At 36.0% G+C, this 23175-nt stretch overlaps 1 protein-coding gene across 8 annotated transcripts in view; it reads left to right on the top strand.

The window, feature by feature from the left end:
• KDM6A (lysine demethylase 6A) overlaps nt 1–23175 on the top strand; it is a 180329-nt gene that overhangs the window by 35134 nt on the left and 122020 nt on the right. For all 8 annotated transcript variants that reach the window (XM_043459029.1, XM_043459026.1, XM_043459025.1 and 5 more), the window contains exon 3: nt 21199–21307. In XM_043459029.1, coding sequence (XP_043314964.1) covers nt 21199–21307 — 109 coding nt within the window. The remainder of the gene's footprint in view (nt 1–21198; nt 21308–23175) is intronic.

Below are 23175 nucleotides of genomic sequence, written 5' to 3'. Positions count from 1 at the left end.
TGGATGATATTATTTTTTCAAAATGGATCATTTGACTGAGTTGAGGGTTATGGTATCACAAGTTCTTCTAGCATACCTGTACTCCTGTGTGCTGTGGGATTGCATTCTCTTACAGTTTTTCTCTATTAGAACTTGACTGAAACCCTGTTAATATTTTGTACCTTGTCTCATTTGGTTTTCACTTTTGGGGAATAAATATTTTGCTGCTAAAAGTTGCTTTCTTGGCATCAGTATAATTGTGAAGGTAAATGTGAGAGTTAGCATTGATGTCAGTGTTTGGATTTGGGTCATCAGTATGGTTGAGAATGTTTTTGTCAGTCACTTCTGAATTATCATAGAAATTTTAAAAAACAGTGGAAAATTTCCATAAGGACTTTTAGGATCCCAGAGAATACATATATTCCAGTTTGAGAAACACTGACTTATATAATAGTATATAAGTCCAATCTCATTTTGTGTTTGTACAGTTTTTATGTACTTGAAGAATTATCAGTATGAACTTAGTAAGCTAGAATGATTTTAAAGAAATCACAGTTGTAAAATATCTCAAAATTCTAAGTTAACCATTAAAATTGTATTTACATATTAGAAGAAAGGCAGTATATTTAGGTGGAGAGAAAAGGGGGAGGTGACAGTTCATAAAAATGTGTGATTCATGATCTTTGTTATAATACATGTAACTCTAAGAAAGGTATGTCTTGAACAGTACAAATAAATACTCTGACAGATAATAAAAAGGAGAAACTACTCTGGGCAGGGAGAATTGAAGTCTTCTTAGGTGCAGGGTAATTTTTCCTTAGTAGAGTTCATTTTTATAGAACAGTTTTAGATTTACAGGCAAATTGATAGTACAATGAATTCTTGCATTCAGTTTCCCTTATTAGTGTATTGATGAACATATACTGATACATTATTATTAGTTAAAGTACATAATTTCTTTAGGCTTCTTTAGGCTTCTGATGGCTCAGTGGTAAAAAAATCTGCCTGCAGTGCAGGAGACTTGGGTTATATCCCTGGATTGGGAAGGTTCCCTGGAGAAGGAAATTGCAACCCACTCCAGTATTCTTGCCTGGGAGACGCCATGAACAGAGGAGCCTGGCAGGCTATAGTCCTTGGGGTTGTGAAGAGTCAGACACAACATAGCGATGTCCTTTTCTGGTTCCAGAATTCCATCCAGGATACCATATTGTATTTAGTTGTCATGTCTGCAGGCTTCTCTTGGCTGTGACATTTTCTTAGACTCTCCCTTCCTCTCTTTTTTTCTTTTTTTGGTCACGGTGTGTGGCTTACAAGATCTTAGATCCCTGACTGGCATCAAACCTGGGCTCCTGGCAGTGACAGTGCCAGATCCTAACTACTGGACCACCAGGGAGTTTCCAGACGTTTCTTGTTTTTTTGTTGACTTTAGTTTTGAGGAGTAGTGGTCAGTCAGGTATGTTGTAGGATGCATCTCTATTGGTATATGTCTGATGTTTTTCTCATGGTTAGACTGGATTTATGGGATTTTCAGAGGAAGATACAGAAGTAAAGTAACATTTTTATCATATCGTATCAAAAGTTTTACTCCTCCCTCCTTTTGAGAGCAGAGGCTCTACATAAATTGTTTGGGAATCTTATGCAAGATTTGTCTCTTCTCCATTTATTAATGTGGTGCTTTAGTTCCATTCCACAGATTTCAGTGTGTTGTGTTTTCATTTATATTTTCTTAAAAATATTTTCAAATTTGCCTTTTGATTTCCGCCTTGACCCAAGGATTTTTAAAGAAGTGTGCCTAGGGTATTAGTATCTGGATATTTGGGGATTTCCCAAATATTACTGATTTAAATCTAGTTTGGCCAGAGAATATCCTTTGTATGATTTGACTGCTTTCAAAAATTTTGAAAGTTGTTTTACAGTCTAGAATATGATCTACATTGCTGAATGGTCTCTGTGCACTTGAAAAGAGTATATTCTATGGCAAAAATGTCAATTAGGTCAATTTGGTTGATTGCATTTCTCAAGTCTTCTCTACCCTACTACAGGGATATCTTGTTTTGTTGTCAGCTCTGCAGATACTATGTATTTTGCTAATTGACGTTTGTGGCAACCGTGCATCAAGCAAGTCTATCAGCCCCATTTTTCTAGCAACATTTGCTCACTTTGTGTGTCTGTTACAGTTTGGTAACTTGCAATATTTCAAACCTTTTCATTATTATATTTATTATGGTGTTCTGTGGTCATTGATCTTTCATGTTACTATTGTAATTAGGGTATTGTCTTCGTTTTGTATTTTAAAATAAGGTATGTACTTTTTTTTGGTCATAATGCTGTTGCACACTTAATAGACTACAGTATGTATAATATAAACATAACTTTTACATGCACTTGGAAAACCAAAAAATTCGTGTGTCACTTGATTAATTGTGATACTTGCTTTATTGTGGTGGTCTGGAACTGAACCTGCAATGTCTCTGAGATATGCTTGTAATTGTTACTAGTCTTCTGCCAGTCTTTGAAAAAGGATTGAGTTCACTGACTATAATTGTAGTTTTGTCTTTTTTTCCTTTCAGTTGTGTCATTTTTGGTTAATATAGTTCAAAGCTTTATTGTTAGGTGGGTAAATGTTTGAGACTGTTAAAGCCTCCTGGTGGACTGATCTTTTTATGAAATGACCCTCTCTTTATTCCTGGTCTCAGATTTTTCTGTGAAATCCACTTTGATTTTAATGTTGTTTCTATAGTTTTCTTTGTTTAGTGTCAGCATGGTATATCTCTTTTCATCTTTTTACTTTTAACATAAACTTTGTTTATGGGTGGCATGTAGTTGGGTCTTAGTTTTATATCCAACTAATGATCTTTACTTTTAGAACTTTTTTCTAAAACTTTATTTGAAATAATTATGACTTTGTAGGAAAGTAAATACAGGGAAAGTCCTGTTTACCTATCACCTAATCTCCCCCAGTGTTAATAAATCTTGTGTGATTACTAAGACCAGGAAACTGACTATAGAGTTTATTCAGATTTTCACCAGATGTGTGTGTGTGTGTGTATTCATTTGTGTGTGTATGTGTACCTCTGCAGTCTAATCGTGTGTATATAGGCAAGATTTTTACTCCATCACAAGACTCCATTGTGCCACCTCTTTGTAGCTATACCACCCGCCCCCCCCCCCATCCCTAACTCCTGGAAATCATTATTCATGACTATTTTATAAATAGAATCAGGTAGCATGCATCCTTTTGAGATGTGTAATTTATTTGTTGTTCATTCAAATAATTTTGTATATGAGTAGTCTTCTTTTTTTCTTTCCTTTCTGAGTAGTGTTCCATAGTATGGATGTACCAGAGTTTGTTTAACCATTCCCCCATTGAAGGACATTGTTTAATTTCCATTTTTTGGCTATTACAAATAAACTGCTCTGAGCATTTGCATTTACATTTCTGTGTGAAAATAAATTTTCATTTCTCTGGGATAAATATTTAAGAGTGTAATCACTAGTTGAGTGGTAAATCCATTTTTAGATTTTAAAGGAACTGCCAAACTTTTCCAGAGTGTCTATGCCAGTTTACATTACCACCAGTAATGTATGAGCAGTCCAGTTTTACCAGCATTTGGTGTCATCACTGTATTTTTAAAAAGTTATTTTGGTAGATGTATAGTGATAACTCATTGGGATTTTAGTTTGCATTCTCTCATAGTCAAAAAAGTTGAGTATTTTTTCATGTGCTTATTTGCCATCTGTATATCCCTTTGGTAAAAATGTCTGTTTACATCTTTTGCCCATTTTCTTCTTTGATTATTTTTTAAGTGTTGAGTTTTGGAAGTTCTTTAGTCTTGATATGGATCTGCTGCTGCAGGTGGATCAGATTATCTGTTGGTTTCCTGGTTGCGGAGCAGAAGTTGGATTGGCCTTGGGTTTTGTTGCCTCTGGAGATGCATGAGGCCCCCCACCAGTATGTGGTTGTGGGTGATGAGGGGGTTTGGGGAGTAAGGGTGGGCTTGAGATAGTATGGGGCTTCCTAGTTGATGCTGAGGGAGGATTGGCCTGCCTGCTTGTATACTAGTTGTAATTTTCTTCCTTTTCTTCCATGTCCGTTGGTTCTTGGTTGCATGTCTCTAGCAGGATACATGGGAGAAAAAAAAAAGAAAACCCAGGGAGTTTGTGTTCTCTTTCCTCAAGTCCTAAGGTCCATAGACAGTCTGCCACCTTCTTTAAAGCTTTTGGAGTTCTTTTAGTGTTTAGGTGTTTATTGAATAATTTTTTAGGTGTTTGGGTTTATAAGGGAGTAGCAGGGAAGTTAGTGTGTGCGATTTTGTCTTGGAACCAGCAGCTATAATTCAGATGTTTCGACTATTTGCATTTAATGAGATGACTGATACGGCTAGGTTTGAATATATAATCTTGCTCTTTGTTTTCTGTTCGTTCTGTTTTCTGTTCTCTTTTTCTTCCTGTGTGTCTGCCTTTTATTGGATTAATGGATGGGATGAATAGTTTTTATGATTCTTTTTTTGGGGGTGTGTAGCTTATTTTTGGAGAAGGCAATGGCACCCCACTCCAGTACTCTTGCCTGGAAAATCCCATGGATGGAGGAGCCTGGTAGGCTGTGGTCCATGGGGTCGCTAAGAGTCGGACACGACTGAGCAACTTCACTTTCACTTTTTTCACTTTCATGCATTGAAGAAGGAAATGGCAACCCACTCCAGTGTTCTTGCCTGGAGAATCCCAGGGACGGGGGAGCCTGGTGGGCTGCCGTCTACGGGATCACACAGAGTCGGACACGACTGAAGTGACCTAGCAGCAGTAGCAGCAGCTTAGCTAATTGGTCTGTTTTTTAAGTAGTTTTGGATTTAAAGCATACATGTTTGCTTCAAGTAAACACAGCCTGCATTCAAGTAGTAATATACTTTTTCATTGATACTGTAAGAAACTTAGTAAGGTGCACTTCCATTTCACTTTTCATGAACTTTGTGTTATTGTTGCCATTAATTTTACTTCTGTATTTGTTAACAGCCCGTGTACATTGTTATTATTTTTGCTCATAAACAGTTATCATTTAAGGAGATTTAATTAAACATGAAAAAGTTATATTTAGTCACATATGTACTATTTCCATTTGTCTTCCTTTATGTAGATCTAGATTTCGATATTGTTCTCCATAGTGGCTGCACCAGCTTACATTCCCACCAACAGTGTAGGAGGGTTCCCATTTCTCCACACCCTCTGCAGCATTTGTTATCTGTAGATTTTTTAAATGATGGCTATTTTGACTGGTGTGACTGATTAATTTTTATTTGGTTGGTTTTTCTCTTTTTGGGTTATAATTTCTTGATTGTATTGTGTCTGGATAATTTACCTTGCTAGTGTCTGGATATTATTAGTTTTGAACTTTGTTCTGGTGTGCAGTTAAGCTAGTTGGAACTAGTTTGATCATTTTGAGGCTTGCTTGTACACTATGTTAGCTGGAAACAGAGCAGCCTTTAGTCTTGGGCCAATTTTGTTCAACTATTGGGGTGATATTCTTCTAAGGACTCTTCCGAATGCTCCTTGTTTTATGAAGTTTCTTCACTCTGACTTGTGGGAACAGTAACTATTTTTGGCACTGTTCGAGTCAGGTAGATTTTTCCACTTGTTTGTTTTAGGTGCTTCTAGGGCAATTTCTTCATCTTTCTGTGCTCAGTGCTACACATCTGAGGACTCAAGGGGGAACCTGTACAGATCTCTGGAGCCCTCTCTTCTCTCTCATTTCTTACCTTGTGTATACTTGCTGCCTTGACCTACCCGAATTCCAAGCTCCTCCTTTTTAACTCTGGGAGATTGCAATTTGCCTGCATTTCTCTACCTTTTTGCCTTTACATGGCAACTCAGTCCAGAGAGTAAACTGGGGGCAGTTATCAGAGTTACCTTATTTGTTTCTCCTCTCTAAGGTAAAGGAGGCTTCTTTTTTTTTTTTTTTTGGCCATGTCTTGTGGTATGTAGGATCTTAGTTCCCTGCCCAGGGATCGAACCCAGGCCCCGTACACTGGAAGTGTGGAGTCTTAGCCACTGGACCACCAGGGAAGTCCCTCTTTTCTCTAAGGGGTTACTGCCGTGCATTGCTTGTTGTCCAGTATCCAAAGACATTGTTTCACATATTTTGCTTGGTTTATTAAAGTAGCAGAGTAAATATGATCCCCTCTTTTCTGTTTTTGCCATTAGAAGAAATCCTTAACAAATTTGTAGTTTTGATTTTGTGTTTGTTTTAAATCTGCTTATGTAGGATACTTGATAAAGGACAAGTCTTCATTTATCTTTAACCCAGGAATGCCTTTTTGCTTAAATTGGCTAATATGTGAAGTATAGAGTAACGTGCCATGAAAGGGAGTAAGGAATGGTGTTAAGAGTGAAAAAATGTAGATCAGGTGTTACATAGAATCAGTGTCCTTAATGCAAACACAAATATTTCTAGTTTTGAGGCCATACATTTAATTTATGGTTGATGCATGCTTTAGTTCAGGGCTTTCTACTTTCATTCCATGGAACACTGTCATCCCACTAAATTTTAATTGGTTTTTCACAACAAATGGGTCTGTGGACCAAGTGTGTTTAGGAAATTTTAGTGTAAAGTTTGTCTCTGTTTTAGCACTTCTCAGAAACCAGTAATGTGCTAATGAATGCTGTGCATGTCCAATGAACCAGTGTGTCAATCACTGTACTTTAGTGACCCTCTTGAAAATTGTTAGAGATGTGTCATTATTAAATGTTCATGGATGTTTTAGTAATGTCTAAAAATGATATATTTAATTATCTTGGGAGTACTTACCTGAGTAGATTAAAAAATTTATATTTTTAGTGAGTCTGTTGATTGCTTTTGATGGATATTTAGGTTCTTAATCTTCTGATAGTACACACAATCTTGTATATGTGTTACTTTATACGATTTATATGTTTATTTGTAGGAATAGTTATTAGACTTGCTTAATTAAAAGGGCATGAACATATACACACAGTTTGCACACACAGGCACATGTGGTTTTATTGCACTTTGCTTAATTGCACCTTGCAATTATTGTGTTTACCAGTTGAAGGTTTGTGGCAACCTTGCTTTGAACAAGTCTATCAGTGCCATTTTTCCAACAGCATATGCTTATTTGTGTCTGTTACATTTTGTTAATTATCTCAATATTGCAAACCTTTTCATTATTATATTTGTTATGGTGTTTGGCGATCAGTGATCCTTGTTGTGTGCTAAGTCACTTTAGTCGTGTGCAACTCTTTGCAACCCTTTGGACCGTAGCCCACCGGGTTCCTCTGTCCATGATGTTACTATTGTTTAGGGGTGCCACAAATCATGCCTAGGTAAGACAGTGGACTTAACAAATGTTAACAGTATGTATGCTGAAAACTACAAAACACTGATGAGTTCAGTTCAGTTGCTCAGTTGTGTCCTACTGTATGCAACCCCATGGACTGCAGCATGCCAGGCCTCCCTGTCTATCACCACCTCCCAAAGTTTACTCAAACTCATGTCCATTGAGTCGGTGATGCCATCCAATCATCTCATCCTCTGTCGTCCTCATCTCTTCCTGCCTTCAATCTTTTCCAGCATCAGAGTCTTTTCAAATGAGTCAGTTCTTCGCATCAGGTGGCCAAAGTATTGGAGTTTCAGCTTCAGCATCAGCCCTTCCAATGAATATTCAGGACTGCTTTCTTTTAAGAATGACTGGTTGGATCTTCTTGCTGTCCAAGGGACTCTCAAGAGTCTTCTCCAACACCACATAACGTCATCTTCTGTTTAGTCCACCACACCTGGTTTAGAACATACACACAGATACCTCCACATCTCCACCCCAAATAGGAACCAATATGTTTTCTAAATTTTATGGGCATACTCTCTGGGCAGTTTCTGTAGAAACATGCCCAACTAAAAGAGTCACTATATACTGAGGGATTCTCAAAGCTTTGGCATCCTACCAGATATTTATAGTTCATTTACAGTATTCTCACTCTAGATTTATTTCATTAATCGGGTAATGTTTACCATAATCAGTGTTGGTAGTAACACAGTTGACATTCCACCTTTATCAGATTTTAGAAGTAAAAGAACTAGTTAACCCAGGGTCAGATTTGTCCAAAGAGGAGAAAGAGTTTGGTTGAGCTTTTTACTCAGTAAGATACTGCTTAGAATATATACCATACTCCCTTTCGCCCTGTATTACATTGTAAGATGTGTTTTCTATTTGATAGATACTGAAATAAATAGTAGTCCCTGAATAGTAGGGAGGACATGTTAGTGGATTAGAAAATCACAAATGGTAACATTTTGCTTGGGAGCAGTTCAGTGACAATGAAAGAAGAAAAAGGAGAGCACTTCCAATTATTACAGAAGTCAACACATTTTATTATAAAACATCAAAAAACTGTTCATTAATATTAGCACCAATCTCATCAGAAAAACATTTTCAGTTTCGGGGAGCTGTCAAGTTCTCTGTGGAGGTAAAGTTTTCCAAAATTCTGATTTTTGTTTGAAATCTCAAGTTTGATCATTGGCAACAAATTACTGTTTGTTGCTTTTCTTGAAATGACAGACTCTTTTCATTCATTTTTGAGAAAATGTCTTTCAGTACATAAGTCTGAGTAAACGTAGTCATTCTTTTGAGTAAAAGATGGTGTTGCATGAAGAAGAAGCTAGTTCAGTTTAGAACTGAAACAGTCACTCATGTACTTACCAGTCAGTGTAGCCATTGTATTTCAATATGGAGAATGCTTTTTGCCAACACAGATTATTAAAAACAATGTGTGCTCAAGGGGTGACATTTAATGAAATGATTTTTACTGTTTCTTCAAGAATATTTATATGAAACTGTTGTTTAAAAAACCCTAAAAGTGTTTGTTTGTTTAAAAACCCTGTAAGTGCTTGGTGGTGAAGAGTATGTAATTTCAAGTTAAGTTTGGTGTGTCTGCCTTGACTCCTGCAGAGGTGCCAGTAGTTTTGTTCGGGGAAGCACACTGACTGAAACTGCCCGCCCTGACCAGGCAACATAGTAACCATGTGCAAGACTTGTTTTAGGACAGGAGGTCCTGGTAAGAAATCGGAACTAATAAGCAACCACTAACTGGAAGAGTTTGGGAAAGGTCAAAAGGAGACACCACATGTCCGACCACCTCCTAGAATCTTCCTGGCTGCCAGCCATCTTGGCTGAGCAATGCGTGTGCCACCAGGAAGGACTCTGAGTGGCCAGAGACAACCCAGAAACTAACCCCATCACCATAAAACCAGTGACTGCGAGCCACGTGGCAGAGCAGTTCTCCTGGGTTCCCTTACCCTACTGCTCTCTACCCGGGTGCCCCTTCCCAATAAAATCTCTTACTTTGTCAGCACGTGTGTCTTCTCTGACAACTCATTTCTGAGTGTTAGACAAGAGCCCCATTTGGGCCCTGGAAAGGGTCCCCCTTCCTGAAACAGTTTTACTCACCGTTACTTTTGCATCATTGGTATGCATGTCAATAGAGTAAAAAAAAAAAAGAAGTAATATCTTTAATATTATAATGAAAATAATTTTACATTAGCAGACCTCCCAAAAGTGTTTCGGAGACTCCCAGTTATCTGTGAACCACACTTTAATGAGAACTGCTGCCTTAGGGTTTAGAGCATGCATTTTTTACTTATTAAAGCCTACTGTTTGTGACCCCATGGACTATAGCCCACCAGGCTCCTCTGTCCATGGGATTCTCCAGGCAAGAATACTGGAGTGGGTTACCATGCCCTCCTCCAGGGGATCTTCCCAGCCCAGGGATCAAGCTCACATCTCCTGTGTCTCCTGCATTGCAGATGGATTCTTTACCAGCTGGGCCATGGGTAAGCTCAATTAAAGCCTAACTAATAGATGCTCTCTTTTCTTGAGCAATGCAAAATTCTTAGAGTCTCCTTCATTCCACTGTTGTTGAATATATTAATTCTGGATGTGTTTTAAACACAAAATATTGCTAAGTTGTCACCCACATGTTTTAACATTTTGCTTGTCATTTTTTGAGATCATTTTTGTTTTCTTCATATGGGTCTGATATATTCAAAATGTTCTTATTTCACCTTATTAAGTATGTGTTGAGGTTTCGTTATTATTTTGCAACTGGGCTTCCAGTTACCTTTGGTTGGAGAAGACAATTCCCTTTATATTGAATTACCTTTGTATATTGTCAAAACCAGTTGCCTTTATTTGCATAGCTCTGTTTCTGAGTTTTCGATTTTTTTCCATTGGTCTCTGTTTTTTCCTCAATACCACACTGTCCTGATTATTGTTGCTTGCTTTATTACCTTGAAATTGGATAATATGAGTCCTCTGACTTGCTCTTTTTCAGCATTGTTTTGGCTATCCTGATACCTTTTCTTTCCATAAAATTTGTAGATTAGCTTTTTGGTATATCCAAAACTTTCTGGGGCTTTGATTGGAGTTCCCTTGAATTATGGAGAATTGATATATTAATGTTTTCTATTTTGTGAGCATGGTATTTCTCTCTGATATAGATATCCTTTAGATATCCTTTGATTTAGATATCCTTTGATTTCTTTGATCAACATTTTGTGATTTTTCTACACATGGATCCTGTATGTATTTTTGTTAGATTTATGTCTTAAGCACTTCATTTTAGGAGGAGGTACTATTTTTCAAAATTATTTATTTGATTGTGCTGGCTCTTCATTGCTGCGAGGGCTTTTCTTTAGTTGCAGAGAGCAGGGGCTCCTCTCTAATTGCAGTGTGCAGGCTTCTTACTGTGGTGGCTTCTTTGGCTGCAGAACGTGGGTTCTAGGCTTGTGGGCTTCAGTGGTTGCAACATGTGGGTTCAGTAGTTGCGGTGCCCAGGCTTAGCTGCTCAGTGGCATGTGTGATCTTTCTGGACCAGGAATTGAACCTGTGTCTGCTGCATTGGCAGGCAGATTCTTTACCACTGAGCCACCAGGGAAGCCCGGGAGGTACTATTGTAAATGGCATTAAAAAAATTTCCCCCAAATTCCAACATTGTTGGTATGTAGGAATGTAAGTTGTATATTGACCTTGAATATTACACTTAGCAGTTGTAGTAATTTAAAAACTTTTAATTTCAGCTAATCACAACATACCTACCTTCAAATTATACCATGTCGTGCATAGTATTGAATTTACAAGAATGTACTTCCTTTTCTCCCATCCTTGTCTCTTGTGTTAATGTCATACATTTTGCTTCTACATGTTATAAACCCCACAATACATTGTTAGTGTTTTTTACTTTAAACAGTTTAAAAGTAAACTTTGTTAAGGTATAATTTGCATCTATTTAATTTCACTTCTGTTATAGGTGTTTGAGTTTTTTAGAAAAATATTTTATTGAAGTATTGCTGATTTACAATGTTGTGTTCAATGAGTTTTGACAAATATATGCACCATGTGGTCTTTTGAGACTGACTTCCTTCACTCAGCTTAATACCTATGAGGTTCATCCGTGCTATATCAATTAAATCATTCTTTTATATTGCTAAACAGAATTCTGTATTATAGATGTACCACAGTTTATCCATTCACTTGAATATTTGTTTCCAGTTTTCACTGATAATGAATAAAGCTAATATAAACATCATATATAGGTTTTGGTATGAATGTTAGTTTTTCCTTCTTTAGAGTAAATACTTACAAGTGCAATAGTTGGGTCTTGTGATAGATGTATGTTTTACTTCATACTTAATTGCCAAACTGTGTTCTAGAGTGACTGTACCATTTTGCATTTTTACCAGCTGTTCTGCATCCTCATTAACATGTGGTATTGTCATACTTGAAAATTTTCATGAACTTTAAATAAATAAGCTGTAAGGGTATATTGTACAACAAGGAATTTAGCCAATATTTTATAATAACTATAAATGGATTATAGCCTTTAAAATTGTGAATCACTTATGTTGTACACCTGTAACTGTAATATTATACACCAATTTTATCTCAAAAAAATTTCATGAACTTTGAGGGCATTATGCTAAGTGAATTAAATCAGACAGAGAAAGACAAATACTGTATGATCTTGCTATATGTGAAATCTAAAAATGTCAAACTCACAAGCAGAGTGTAGATTGGTTTGCCGGGGGGGGGGGGGAGCTGGGATGTTGGTCAAAATGTACAAACTTCCAGTTATAAAGTGGATAAATTTGTGGGATCTAATGTTCAGGAGTACAGTTAATAATACTGTACTATATACTTGAAAGTTGCTTAGAGAATAGATCTTAAATGTTTTTTTTAACCACCGTCACCAAAAAAAAAAAAAAAAAAAACCCAAAAAGAAAAAAAGCAGGTGACCATGTGAGGTGATGGATATGCTACCTAATCTTGTTGTGGTGATCATTTCACAATGTATACATGTGTCAAATCATCATGTTGTGCACCTTAAGCTTACACAATGTTATACATTTCTTGTATCTCAATAAAACTGGGGGGAAAGCCATTTAAATAGGTATTTAATGGTATCTTGTGGTTTTACATGATTTGTGTAGCTGTATAATCTTAAAACTGGGTTATGTGTATCTTACAACTTTGTTCTTTTCCAAAATTGTATTGGTTATTCTAGTTTATTTACCTTTACGTATAAACTTTTGTGATCAGCCCACCTGTATCTACAAAAAATATTACTAGGGTTTTAGTTCTAATCTTACTAGATCTTCCAGTTCAGGAACCTGGTCTCTGCATTTATTTGGGCCTTATCTGAGTTATCTCTTCAGAGGAATGAGTGAATTTAACTCAGATGACCCTTATATCTACTACTGTGGGCGAGAATCCCTTAGAAGAAATGGAGTAGCCATCACAGTCAACAAGAGAGTCTGAAATGCAGTACTTGGATGCAATCTCAAAAACGACAGAACCATCTCTGTTCGTTTTCAAGGCAAACCATTCAGTATCACAGTAATCCAAGTCTATGCCCGGACCAGTAATACTGAAGAAGCTGAAGTTGAACAGTTCTATGAAGACCTACAAGACCTTCTAGAACTAATACCCAAAAAAGATGTCCTTTTCATTATAGGGGACTGGAATGTAAAAACAGGAAGTCAGGAAACACCTGGAGTAACAGGCAAATTTGGCTTTGGAGTACAGAATGAAGCAGGTCAAAGGCTAATTGAGTTTTGCCAAGGGAACTCACTGGTCATAGCAAACACCCTCTTCCAACAACACAAGAGAAGACTCTACACATGGACATCACCAGGTGGTCGACACCGAAATCAGATTGATTACGTTCATTGGTTAATGATAATAGTAAAAACTTGGTTAACAGCCAGATATTCTTCAGTAGAAACAAATTATGGTTTAACCATTAATGATGTGAAGATGTTAATTTTGGTGTAAATCTATACTCTTTGACACAGTAAACAGTGATATATAGAATGAAAGAAATAGTTTATAAACTGCATATGAAGGTTTGTACTGTTTGCATATACAGTCATCCCTCCATGTCTGAGGGGGATTGGTTTCAAGACCCCCACAGATACCAGAATCCATAGATGCTCAATTCCTTTAGATAAAATGGCATAATACAGTTGGCCCTCATATCAGCAAGTTCTGCATTCACAACTGTATACATAGAAAAAAGCCTGAAAGAGTATATTGAGATAGGTTAGAAGTTTTTTTCTTTAAAACACTATCTTTGGGGAGGGTCCTTTACTGTGTTGTAGTTTTTCTAGTTTTGAGATTGTTCATTTATTTAATAAATTCTAGGTGCATATTACATATTAAAAGTTTAAAAATTCAAGGTTGATTATTTTCAGTGGAGCTCATGATAATGAATGTAATATATGCCCGCACCCCCACAATGAAGTATAACTCCTTCCTTTTTTTGTGCATTTATTATTTTAGCAATGTGTATAAGGCAGATGGCTTCCCAGGTGACTCAGTGGTAAAGAATCTGCCTGCCAGTGCAGAAGACACAGGTTTGATCCTTGGATCAGGAAGATCCCCTTGAGGAAGGCATGGCAACCCATTCCAATATTCTTGCCTGGAGAATCCTATGGAAAGAGGAGCCTGTGGGCTACAGTCCATGGGGTCACAAAGAGTCAGATGTGACTTAGTATACACACACACACACACATACATAATCAGTTATACATATGAGCAGTAGTGTTTTTCTGTCACAGGTGGCTTTTGAATATGGTAATTTGATTTTTTTGTTTTATTTTGCTGTTGTTTTTTTGTGTGTGTCTTTTGGGGAGTAGGGGATATGATTGCTTTTTATATGATTTAAAATAAGGCAAGGTAAGAAAGTATAGTAAAGAACTGAGGCTAAATCTTCCTTGTGGGATGGTGGGAGCAGGAAGTAGTGGTCTTGTGTATTGCTTTTGTGTTTGGTGTGAGGTAGAGTTGTAGAAGGAACTGGGTGTTGGAGTATTAAGAGGAAGAACTGCTTATGCAGGTCCTCTTTGTGCAAATGACTTTAGGTCCTAGGCATGGCCTAAATTTAACACCTTGATCCAAGCTCTGGAACTCTACTGTTTGAATCCAACTTCTCCTAGTTATTAGCTCTGTGACCTTGAGCACAGGGTTTACTTTATGCCTCAGTTTCCCTATCTGTGACGTAGGCTCTCCCTATCTTATAGAGTAATTGTGAGGACTAAATGAATAAGTATATGTAAAGTGCTTAGAATAGTGCATGGTACGTATCAAGAGCTCAGATATTAGTTATCAGCACTTGAGGTATGAAATTATCTAGTTTGATTTCAGTAGTGTAGTTCTATGAAAATTTTTGCAATAGCAAAGCATTTTCAATAGTTTATTTGTAAAGAATGGTACTTAAGGTGCTATATTTTCTTGAGTGATGCTTTCTTACTGAATGCAGAGTCCAGAGAGGCTGAGAAATTCAGAATCGAGGTTGATATGCTTAAATTTGGTTAACTGACTTTGTTGTAATGCAAAAGATGGGTATTAATTGAAAGTTGGAGTGAGGGAGGTAGTGTAGAGTAACAAATGTGTAAGTTCTTTTATCTTCTTTAAAATGTTAGGTATAGGTGACAGTTAACTAGATTTCTTTTAATTTTCATTTATCCTGTTGGTATGTGTTAATGATTATTTCATTAGACTGCTTTTTTTTGTTGTTTGTTTTAAATGAAAAAAGAGGGCTGCATACTCATTTATTTCTTGTATAAAAGAATTCTCAGAGGCAATCAGTTTTGGGCTGCTCAGGAACTCTACTGTTCCAGGAACTTGGGCACCTGTGTTCCTACTCTCTGTCCTCAGCTTGTAGCTTCTACCACTTGGGTAATTTCCAGCTAGGGATCCCATTGGCCAGAACTTAATCATCAGGCCACACCCACAATGATGACTGGGGACCCCAGTATCCTGTGTCAGCATATGTCTAATTAAATTTAGAGGTTCTGTTAACAGAGGAGAAGAGAAAGGATATCAAGGACATCTAGAATCTGAAGCAAGTTTATATAAACACTGTTCATATAAATATCTAAATATTAACACTAAAGTGGGAAAAATGTGCTTGCATCTACACAAAATAATCTTGAATATAGTAAGAAGTTTTTACATTGTTGCTTCTGGGAAAGGGGACTGGTGGCTTGGATCAGGATTGGGAGACTTTACTACATATCCTTTAGAATTGGTCATGTGTTAATTTTAACTTAAATAGTAAATGAAATTAAAAAGAGAAGTATGAAAGTCTGATATGTAAGTTCAAGAATAGAGTCATTAAGAATCAATAATACTTAAGATTATCATTTTAATTGTGTAACTTTGTTTATATATGGTGTGTTGAAATTTCAAAAAATGGTTTAGACTCAGGTAATTTCAACCTTTTCAGATTCCTAAGTTATTTTAAAAACAGGTAAAGGGCATCACTGAGTGTCTGGGAAGGGGAAGAATTCTGATTTATGAACATATTTCTGAGAAGACTGTCTGAGAAACATTAATGAAGCAGACATTTTTATGGTTTTGGGAGAGAAGTTCAAGAGAGTGTATTTCTTTAGAAATTCTGGAAATTCAAAGTGAATAAACTGCAATCATGGATTTAAGTCAAGAGAGATGCATTTACATATACACATGTCTGTTTGTCTGTTGGTATGTAGTATATATAATATTACACATTGTGTGCTTATATTCGAGAAGCCCAAGGAATCTTTAAAAAATGCAGAATTGTATCCAGAGTAAGAAGTCTCCTTTTTACCCCCACAAAGATAACCTTAGTAATTTATTCTTTAATTCTTTGCATTAATATGAGCCAAAGAAAGATGACCCATTTAGGGGATTCCCTGGCAGTCCAGTGGTTAGGACTTAAAGCTTTCACTGCTGAAGGTGCTGGTTCGATCCCTGGTCAGGGAACTAGGATCCTGCAGCCACATGGTGTGGCCGAAAAAAACCCCCAAAAGGTGGCCCATTTAATTTTTGGTGCATTAAGTGTTACTCCTTTCTGATTGAACTGAATTAAACTTGCTTGTTAGTTATACCCATTCATTGTTCTGATATCTGGAGCTATCCAGAGTGCAGTTAATCTTTTCTCCTAAGTGACAGCTTTTAAAATATTTAAGTAAAGTTAAAGCATCCCTGATGGTTCTCCTCAGCTCAATTCAGTTAAAATAATTTTCATATGGTAGTTTATCCATCTTTCACCACACTTATAACCTTCTTTATGTTACCGCTTGTTAAAGTGTGGCACACAGAACTTAAACATAATTTTAGAGATCTGGTCAGAGCAGACTTTGGTGAGCTGATTATTGTTGTTGATCTGTATAATGTGCTTCATTATTTTGGACCATGAATACATTTTTAGTAGCCCTATTTCATGGATGACATGTTGACCTGTAGTCGGCTTCAGTTCCTTAATCTTTTGTAAGTAGTCAGCTGCTAAATTGTCTTTTACGTCTGTCTGTGACTGCTTTTAGGAACTGTGGGCAGGACTATATGCTTGCTTTTATTATATTCAACCCAAAAGCTTGGTTCATTTAAAAACCATTGGTTCATTTAACATATCAGTGATTTATATCTTAATGGGAATGAGTTTAACTAACTACTAAGATTAATTCTTAGCATCCTGACTTGCAGCCCTTAAGGAATGGAAGTGTAAGACAAAGAAGAGAAGGTCACTTGAAAATCTAAAATAACATAACATTGTTTCATTAATTCAAGAAATACTTATTAAGTCCCTGTCATGTGATCATGGTTGGGATATGGCCCTTCCCCCGACAGAGCTTACAGGTTGGGGAGGCAGTAAGCATCTGGGAACCTGATAGAAGAGGAAGGGCTTCAGAATGGGAACCACCAAAGTAGGACTGTGTTGAGATAGGTGGCGCAGTGGTAAAGAATCTGCCTGCCAAAGCAGGAGACGTGTGGGGGAGATCACCCTGGAGAAGGAAATGGCAACCCACTCCAGTATTCTTGCCTGGAGGATCCAATGGACAGAGGAGCCTGGCGGACTGCAGTCCATGGGGCTGCAAAGAGTCAGACATGACTGAGCATGCAAAAAATGCTAGAAGAAAGAATGAAAAAGAAAGAAAAAAAGGAAACCATTGAGGTATTTAAATGTACATTAGTATTCTCTACCATTTGTATGTTCAGGTACTTATCTTTCAGGTACTTACCAGGTACTAATCTTTCAGATTGGAAAAAAGATTGTTAAGATGTTGCCTATACTTAACAGTTCTAAAATAGTAACAACTCATTTTAGCTAGGCACTTACCAAGCTTATCATACAGTACTTTAATGCTTAACATAAAAAGGCAAATTATTTACGTCTTTTTTTTTTTTAATGTGATCTAATCTTTCAAAGTTTAGAAATAGAGGGTGATGATTAGTATCCTGAGATTTTTTTCAAATAATAAAAACAAAGCAGCTACCGAGCACAAACTATATTGAACGTTGTGGATGCTAGCACTGTAGTGAGAGGAAGACATCCAGTCTCTCTGCTTAGCTGGGAGAATCTTTGTTGTTTTTTAGTGGCTAAGTCATGTCCGACTCTTTTGCAACCCTATGGACTGTAGCTCACCAAGCTCCTCTTTTCTGTGAGATTCTCCAGGCAAGAATACTGGAGTGGGTTTCCACTTCCTCGTCCAGTGCATCTTCCCGACCCAGGGATTGAACCCACATCTCTGCATTGGCAGGCAGATTCTTCACCACTGGGAAGCCTGGGAGAATCTTTACTCTCCTTTGATTCTAGTATTTAATGATTAACTTTGTTTTCCTTCTCAATTTTTTTTTCTAGTAAGTAGTAAAGATTACAGGTATGTAAGCCCCTAACTGTAAACAACAATAGGATTTAAAAGTGATTTTTGTGGAGGGTTTTGCTCATCCCTTAGTGCAAGATATACCTTATTTTTTAATAGGTTTTTCACGTATAAAAATAAGACATTTTTGCTTTCTTAGTGTTTAGCATATGAGTTGAGAATTTATTGTTTTTAAGCTTTAAAAATTATCTAGTCTACACTGTCCATTAGCTATGCATCTATATGTAGCCATGTCTCTATATGTGTGTATATGTAGCCATGTGTCTAATTTAAATACAAATTAAAGTGGAATAATTAAAAAATTTGCTTGTCTTACACTGGTCATGTTTCAAGTCCTTGATAACTATGTATGTCTAATGGATACCATATTGGGCAGCACAAATTATGGAACATTTTTGTCATTGCAAAACATGCTCTATTGAATGATGCTGATCTGGGGAAAATGGTTTTTATTCAAATTTCTGAGTATCTTTACACTGAAAGTACTATGAATCCTAGAGGAAAGGGGAGGATTTTACTTGTGCACATTAAAAAAAATTTTTTTTAAAGGTGAGAATGAATATAAAAGTAATCCTTTTAACAAGTATTTTTACTTAATAGAAGTTTGCCTGAACTTTGTTCTAAATCTAAACTAACTGCATATCTTCTATGTTTACAATTAGCCCTTTATTGAAACTTTTATTATAAAAATACTGTTTCATTCTAGATTATTTTATCAGTTAGTAGTCTTGGAAACTTGCTCCATTTATTTACTTTCCTTTAAATGCTTAAAAAAAATTGTTTGCCTGGATCTAATGTCAGTGTTTACCTCAAACACTTGAAATAAATGCATGAGGTTTCACCATGAAATGATGACACGGGTGCTTGGAACCTTTATTCTGCCTTTTTGCTCATCTTCATTTCGTTTGATATTTGGCTCTGTCAGCATCATCTTCAGCCATCAACATTTAGTTGGTAGGTTTAGGTACATGCTGGCTTTGTTGGAAATTATTGTGAATCTCTTCATCAAGTCCAAGTGTATTGGTACGAGACTTGTTCATTCTCATTTTTACCTGGTGTTGTGTTTTGTGATGATCAGAGTTGTGTATAGTACTCACTGTAGATGTGTTCCTTTGTTTTTTGGTAAGTGGAAGATAGGTAAGAGTATCATGGTAGTGGTGATAAAAGGTCATATAGAACGTTGCCATCTTTTTGCTCAGATTATTAAAACTTCATGTATATATCTTGAATGCTTTTTCACCATGAAACTTTATTTGCTTGTAAAGTTAATGCTAATCATCCATAAGAAATTAATCAGAGAGGAGTAGCAAAGTTTCTAAATATCTTACTAAGAGTTTAAAAAACAAAGACTATAACTAGCTTTATTTATAATGCCATTTTTAGCTTTAAAAAGTCATTTTATTTAGTGTAAAATTAAGAATTGTCATAGTCCTATAATTTTATAAATTTCATTGATACTAAAACCACAAAAGTAAATTATTAAAAACACAGAAGTAAATTATATTTTTGTTCTCTAACCATCTGCCAGATCAGATTATATATGACTTCAAGAGGATCTTGAAATTTCATTCCTCCAAATTATAGTAATTTCTGAGATGTCAGTGTAGCATTTAGACTCTTTTATAGGGAAACAGAATGATAAGTTTTCAGTGACAGTGATTTGGTACATATGCACATGTAGATAGGTAAGAGTAGAATAAGAATGGAAGGCAGTCCTTTTAATAAGTGTTAGACTTTAACGATGGTAGAATTATTCCCAAATTTGCTTTGTTTAGGAAGACTTCTCTAAACTTGATAAATACTTCTGTATGTGCTTTGGATAGATAAATTTTAGGATGTAAATTTTGAAACTCTTCACCAAAGGCTGTGTATTTTACAGGAGAGGAAAAATCAAGGCATTTTAAGTGGGTACTCTGCCCCACATTGTGTTTTCTTATCCCATCAACAGCTCTTGAAGCAGTGGTGAAAGGAATTTTTGATAATGGAAACTATTTTTTTTGTGTGTGTACCATACCTGAGAATGGACTCATACATTTGAGAAGCCATGCACATTTCTTCTTTTAACGACTCCAGAAAACTAACACGTAACAGTATTATAAAGTAGACTGTTAGGAGGGAAATTTTGACAAGATTATTGGGATGCTTGAAACAATCTTGGAAGAGTTAGTTTTTTTATCTTAACCTAAGTAGAAGGTAGAGAAACAATTATTAAGTGCTAAGCACTGTGATGAACCCTTAAGAGAAGTCTTCTAATTTTAATTCTTAAATCAGCCCTTTGAGTGTTATTAAAACTGAAAATCAAAGAGGATAAGTTCCCTAGGATCTCCTGTAGCTAATGACAACTGGAATTTGTCAAACTCCAGAATTCTCTTCTTCCCATCATTCATTTTTTCCCTGTACTTTCTTGGATTACAAAAAAAGAATGATATCCTTAAAATATGATTTTCTTTGGGGAAGAAGCAGTGAGAGTGAGTGCATATGTGTGTATTGGAGTGGGGATCAAATTTTGGAACAGAGTTAAAGAGTTGGTGGGTTTGAAGTGTATTGTTAAGAAGATAATTGAAAGTTTATGGTAGTTTAAATGGGTAAAGGTTATGGTAAAAAAAATAGCTCCTCAGTATAAATGGTAGTTATTATTACTCTGGAGATTCTGTGAATTCTCACATAAGTCAATAAAGTTCTTCCCATCTTTGGATATATTTGTTTATATCAACACAGACCACAGTAAAAATTTAGATTTACAGCTAATGAATAAAGCTATCAAAGTGCTCCTTCATTATCTTCTTTGGCAAATATTTCCATCTTACAGATAGGAAAAGGACTTATGCCATAATTAGTGGCTCTTTTAATAAACATGTAGGTATTTTAGAAGATTGATGCATTGGCTGTATCTGAGGGAGAAATAAAATATATTGATTTCTTGGGTGATTGAATGGAGGATTATATGCATAATCTCAGGAAGGAAATGCATTTTAGGGTTTTGTCTTTCTCTTAAATGTTTGTGTTTTTTTTTCTAGGCTGTTCGCTGCTACGAATCTCTAATCTTAAAAGCTGAAGGAAAAGTGGAGTCTGATTTCTTTTGTCAATTAGGTCACTTCAACCTCTTATTGGAAGATTATCCAAAAGGTAATTTTTCCCCTTGTTAATTACTGTTTGATTTATATATGTATTCAAAATAATTGTAATGTACTCTATTGAAGGTATTACTATTTTTACTTCTAAGAAATTGCAAGCTTATGAACACCTCTAAACAATGAGAAAAAAAATAGAATAGATGGAAATGGGAAAAGTTCACATGACTCCATGTAAATCAGCAAGTTGACCATTCAGCTAAACTGATAAACACCTACATGTGTACTACTGTTTTATTTTGCCATGTGAAAAGTGCCTGTGTTTTAAAGGCTTGACCATAATAGAAAGTGAGCCATTGATGGACAGTTTGGGAAAGTAACACAAACCCTGCATTTCTCTTTATCTTTTAACTTCCGTTTTAGCTTGAAAATATTTGAATGAAAATCTGATCTGTAGCCATGTTATTATAAAGGTAAGTAACAGAGATGATCACACATGAGCTTGAGCAGTGGATAAAACATTTTTTTATTCATTTGAAGATTTTTTTTTTTTTCCTGTTGGAAATAAGTGAGTTAAATAACTGAAGGATACGTCGTTTTTATGCTACCAAGCTGCTGACACAGGCCACTATCCACTTGGGAAGTTAAAAGCACCCCCAAATACCATACACCTCAATACCAAAGGCAAAAATCCATAGCAAACCAATAATATTTTATAACCAATAACATTTTAACACTTTGATGATAGTAAACATTTTAATGGGAGTGGGTGGACTTATGCTTGTTTTCCACAAATGTATTTAGTAGGCTGAAAAACTTAGGTTGTTTCAGGGCTAGAGCAAAGGATTGTTGATGTTTAATTATGCCTCTTTTATAATAGGTCAAATACTTTCCTAATGAAAATGTGATTTTACTTTGAGACAGGTATACCATGAAGTTTGAAGTTAGTCTTATTTATTTCCCGGCTCAGCTCTACGGTTCAGTTGCATTACTTTTAACAGATTATATAAATATCCCTAAGTTTCTGTCTGTAATCTGTAAAAGGAGGGGAGGAAGTACTAGCTGCTCAGGTGTTTTGGGATTCCTCTGTGAAACTGGTTAGTACTTGGCAAAATGACTTCAGGATAATAGGTATTAACAATTAGTTAATCTATTGGATGTTTTAATTTTAAGTAAAATGGTTACTTAAAGGAAACCATTATACAAAAAAAATAATACAGAGTTCTGTGCAGTTTGATTTTTCAATGCTGCACTTTGTGCTTGGAGACTACACTAGTTTTAGAGCATATAGACAGAGACCCAGACTTAGGTTTGCATATGAGGCTGTATGTCCTTATTGCTTAGTGGTCATTTAAAAACTATTTATATTAGCTTTTGAAACTTCATTCATCTATGGATTTAGCTGTGTTTTCCTTTTATAAAATGTTTGACTGTGAAGGTAATGAGAAGTCTAGAGATACTTGTTTTGAAGGTGGAATTGGGGGTATGTTGCAACTAGACAGTGTTGACAACCTAGCTGGTAGGAATAATCTAAATAGATGGGAGAGGAGAAGGATAACCTAAGGATTTAAGCATTTGAAAAGATCTACTCTGTGACCCATTTACTTACTGTGTAGATGAACTGGCCATTGTAATAGGAAGAAGAGGAAGGAGAATGGATGCAGAGGCATACATTTGTATTTCAGATTTCAGGCTGATGGCTTCTTAGGAAATAAGATGTGAGTTGTTGTTTGAATTCATCCTTGAGGCTTTATTGACCGCATTCCCACTTAAAAAAAAATCCTTTAAAAATACTTAATTATTGAATTCTTTCTATCCATTCTTTTCACTGTCTTCCTGTAAGTCCAAACTAGAGTCAGTCTCTAGTAACCATTTAGACACACCGTCACCATCACTGCAAGTTTACGGAGTCATTTGTTACCT

This window comes from Cervus canadensis, chromosome X, assembly GCF_019320065.1.
Source record: "Cervus canadensis isolate Bull #8, Minnesota chromosome X, ASM1932006v1, whole genome shotgun sequence".
Classification (NCBI taxonomy): Eukaryota; Metazoa; Chordata; class Mammalia; order Artiodactyla; family Cervidae; genus Cervus; species Cervus canadensis.
This window is presented reverse-complemented; position numbering and strand designations above follow the sequence as displayed.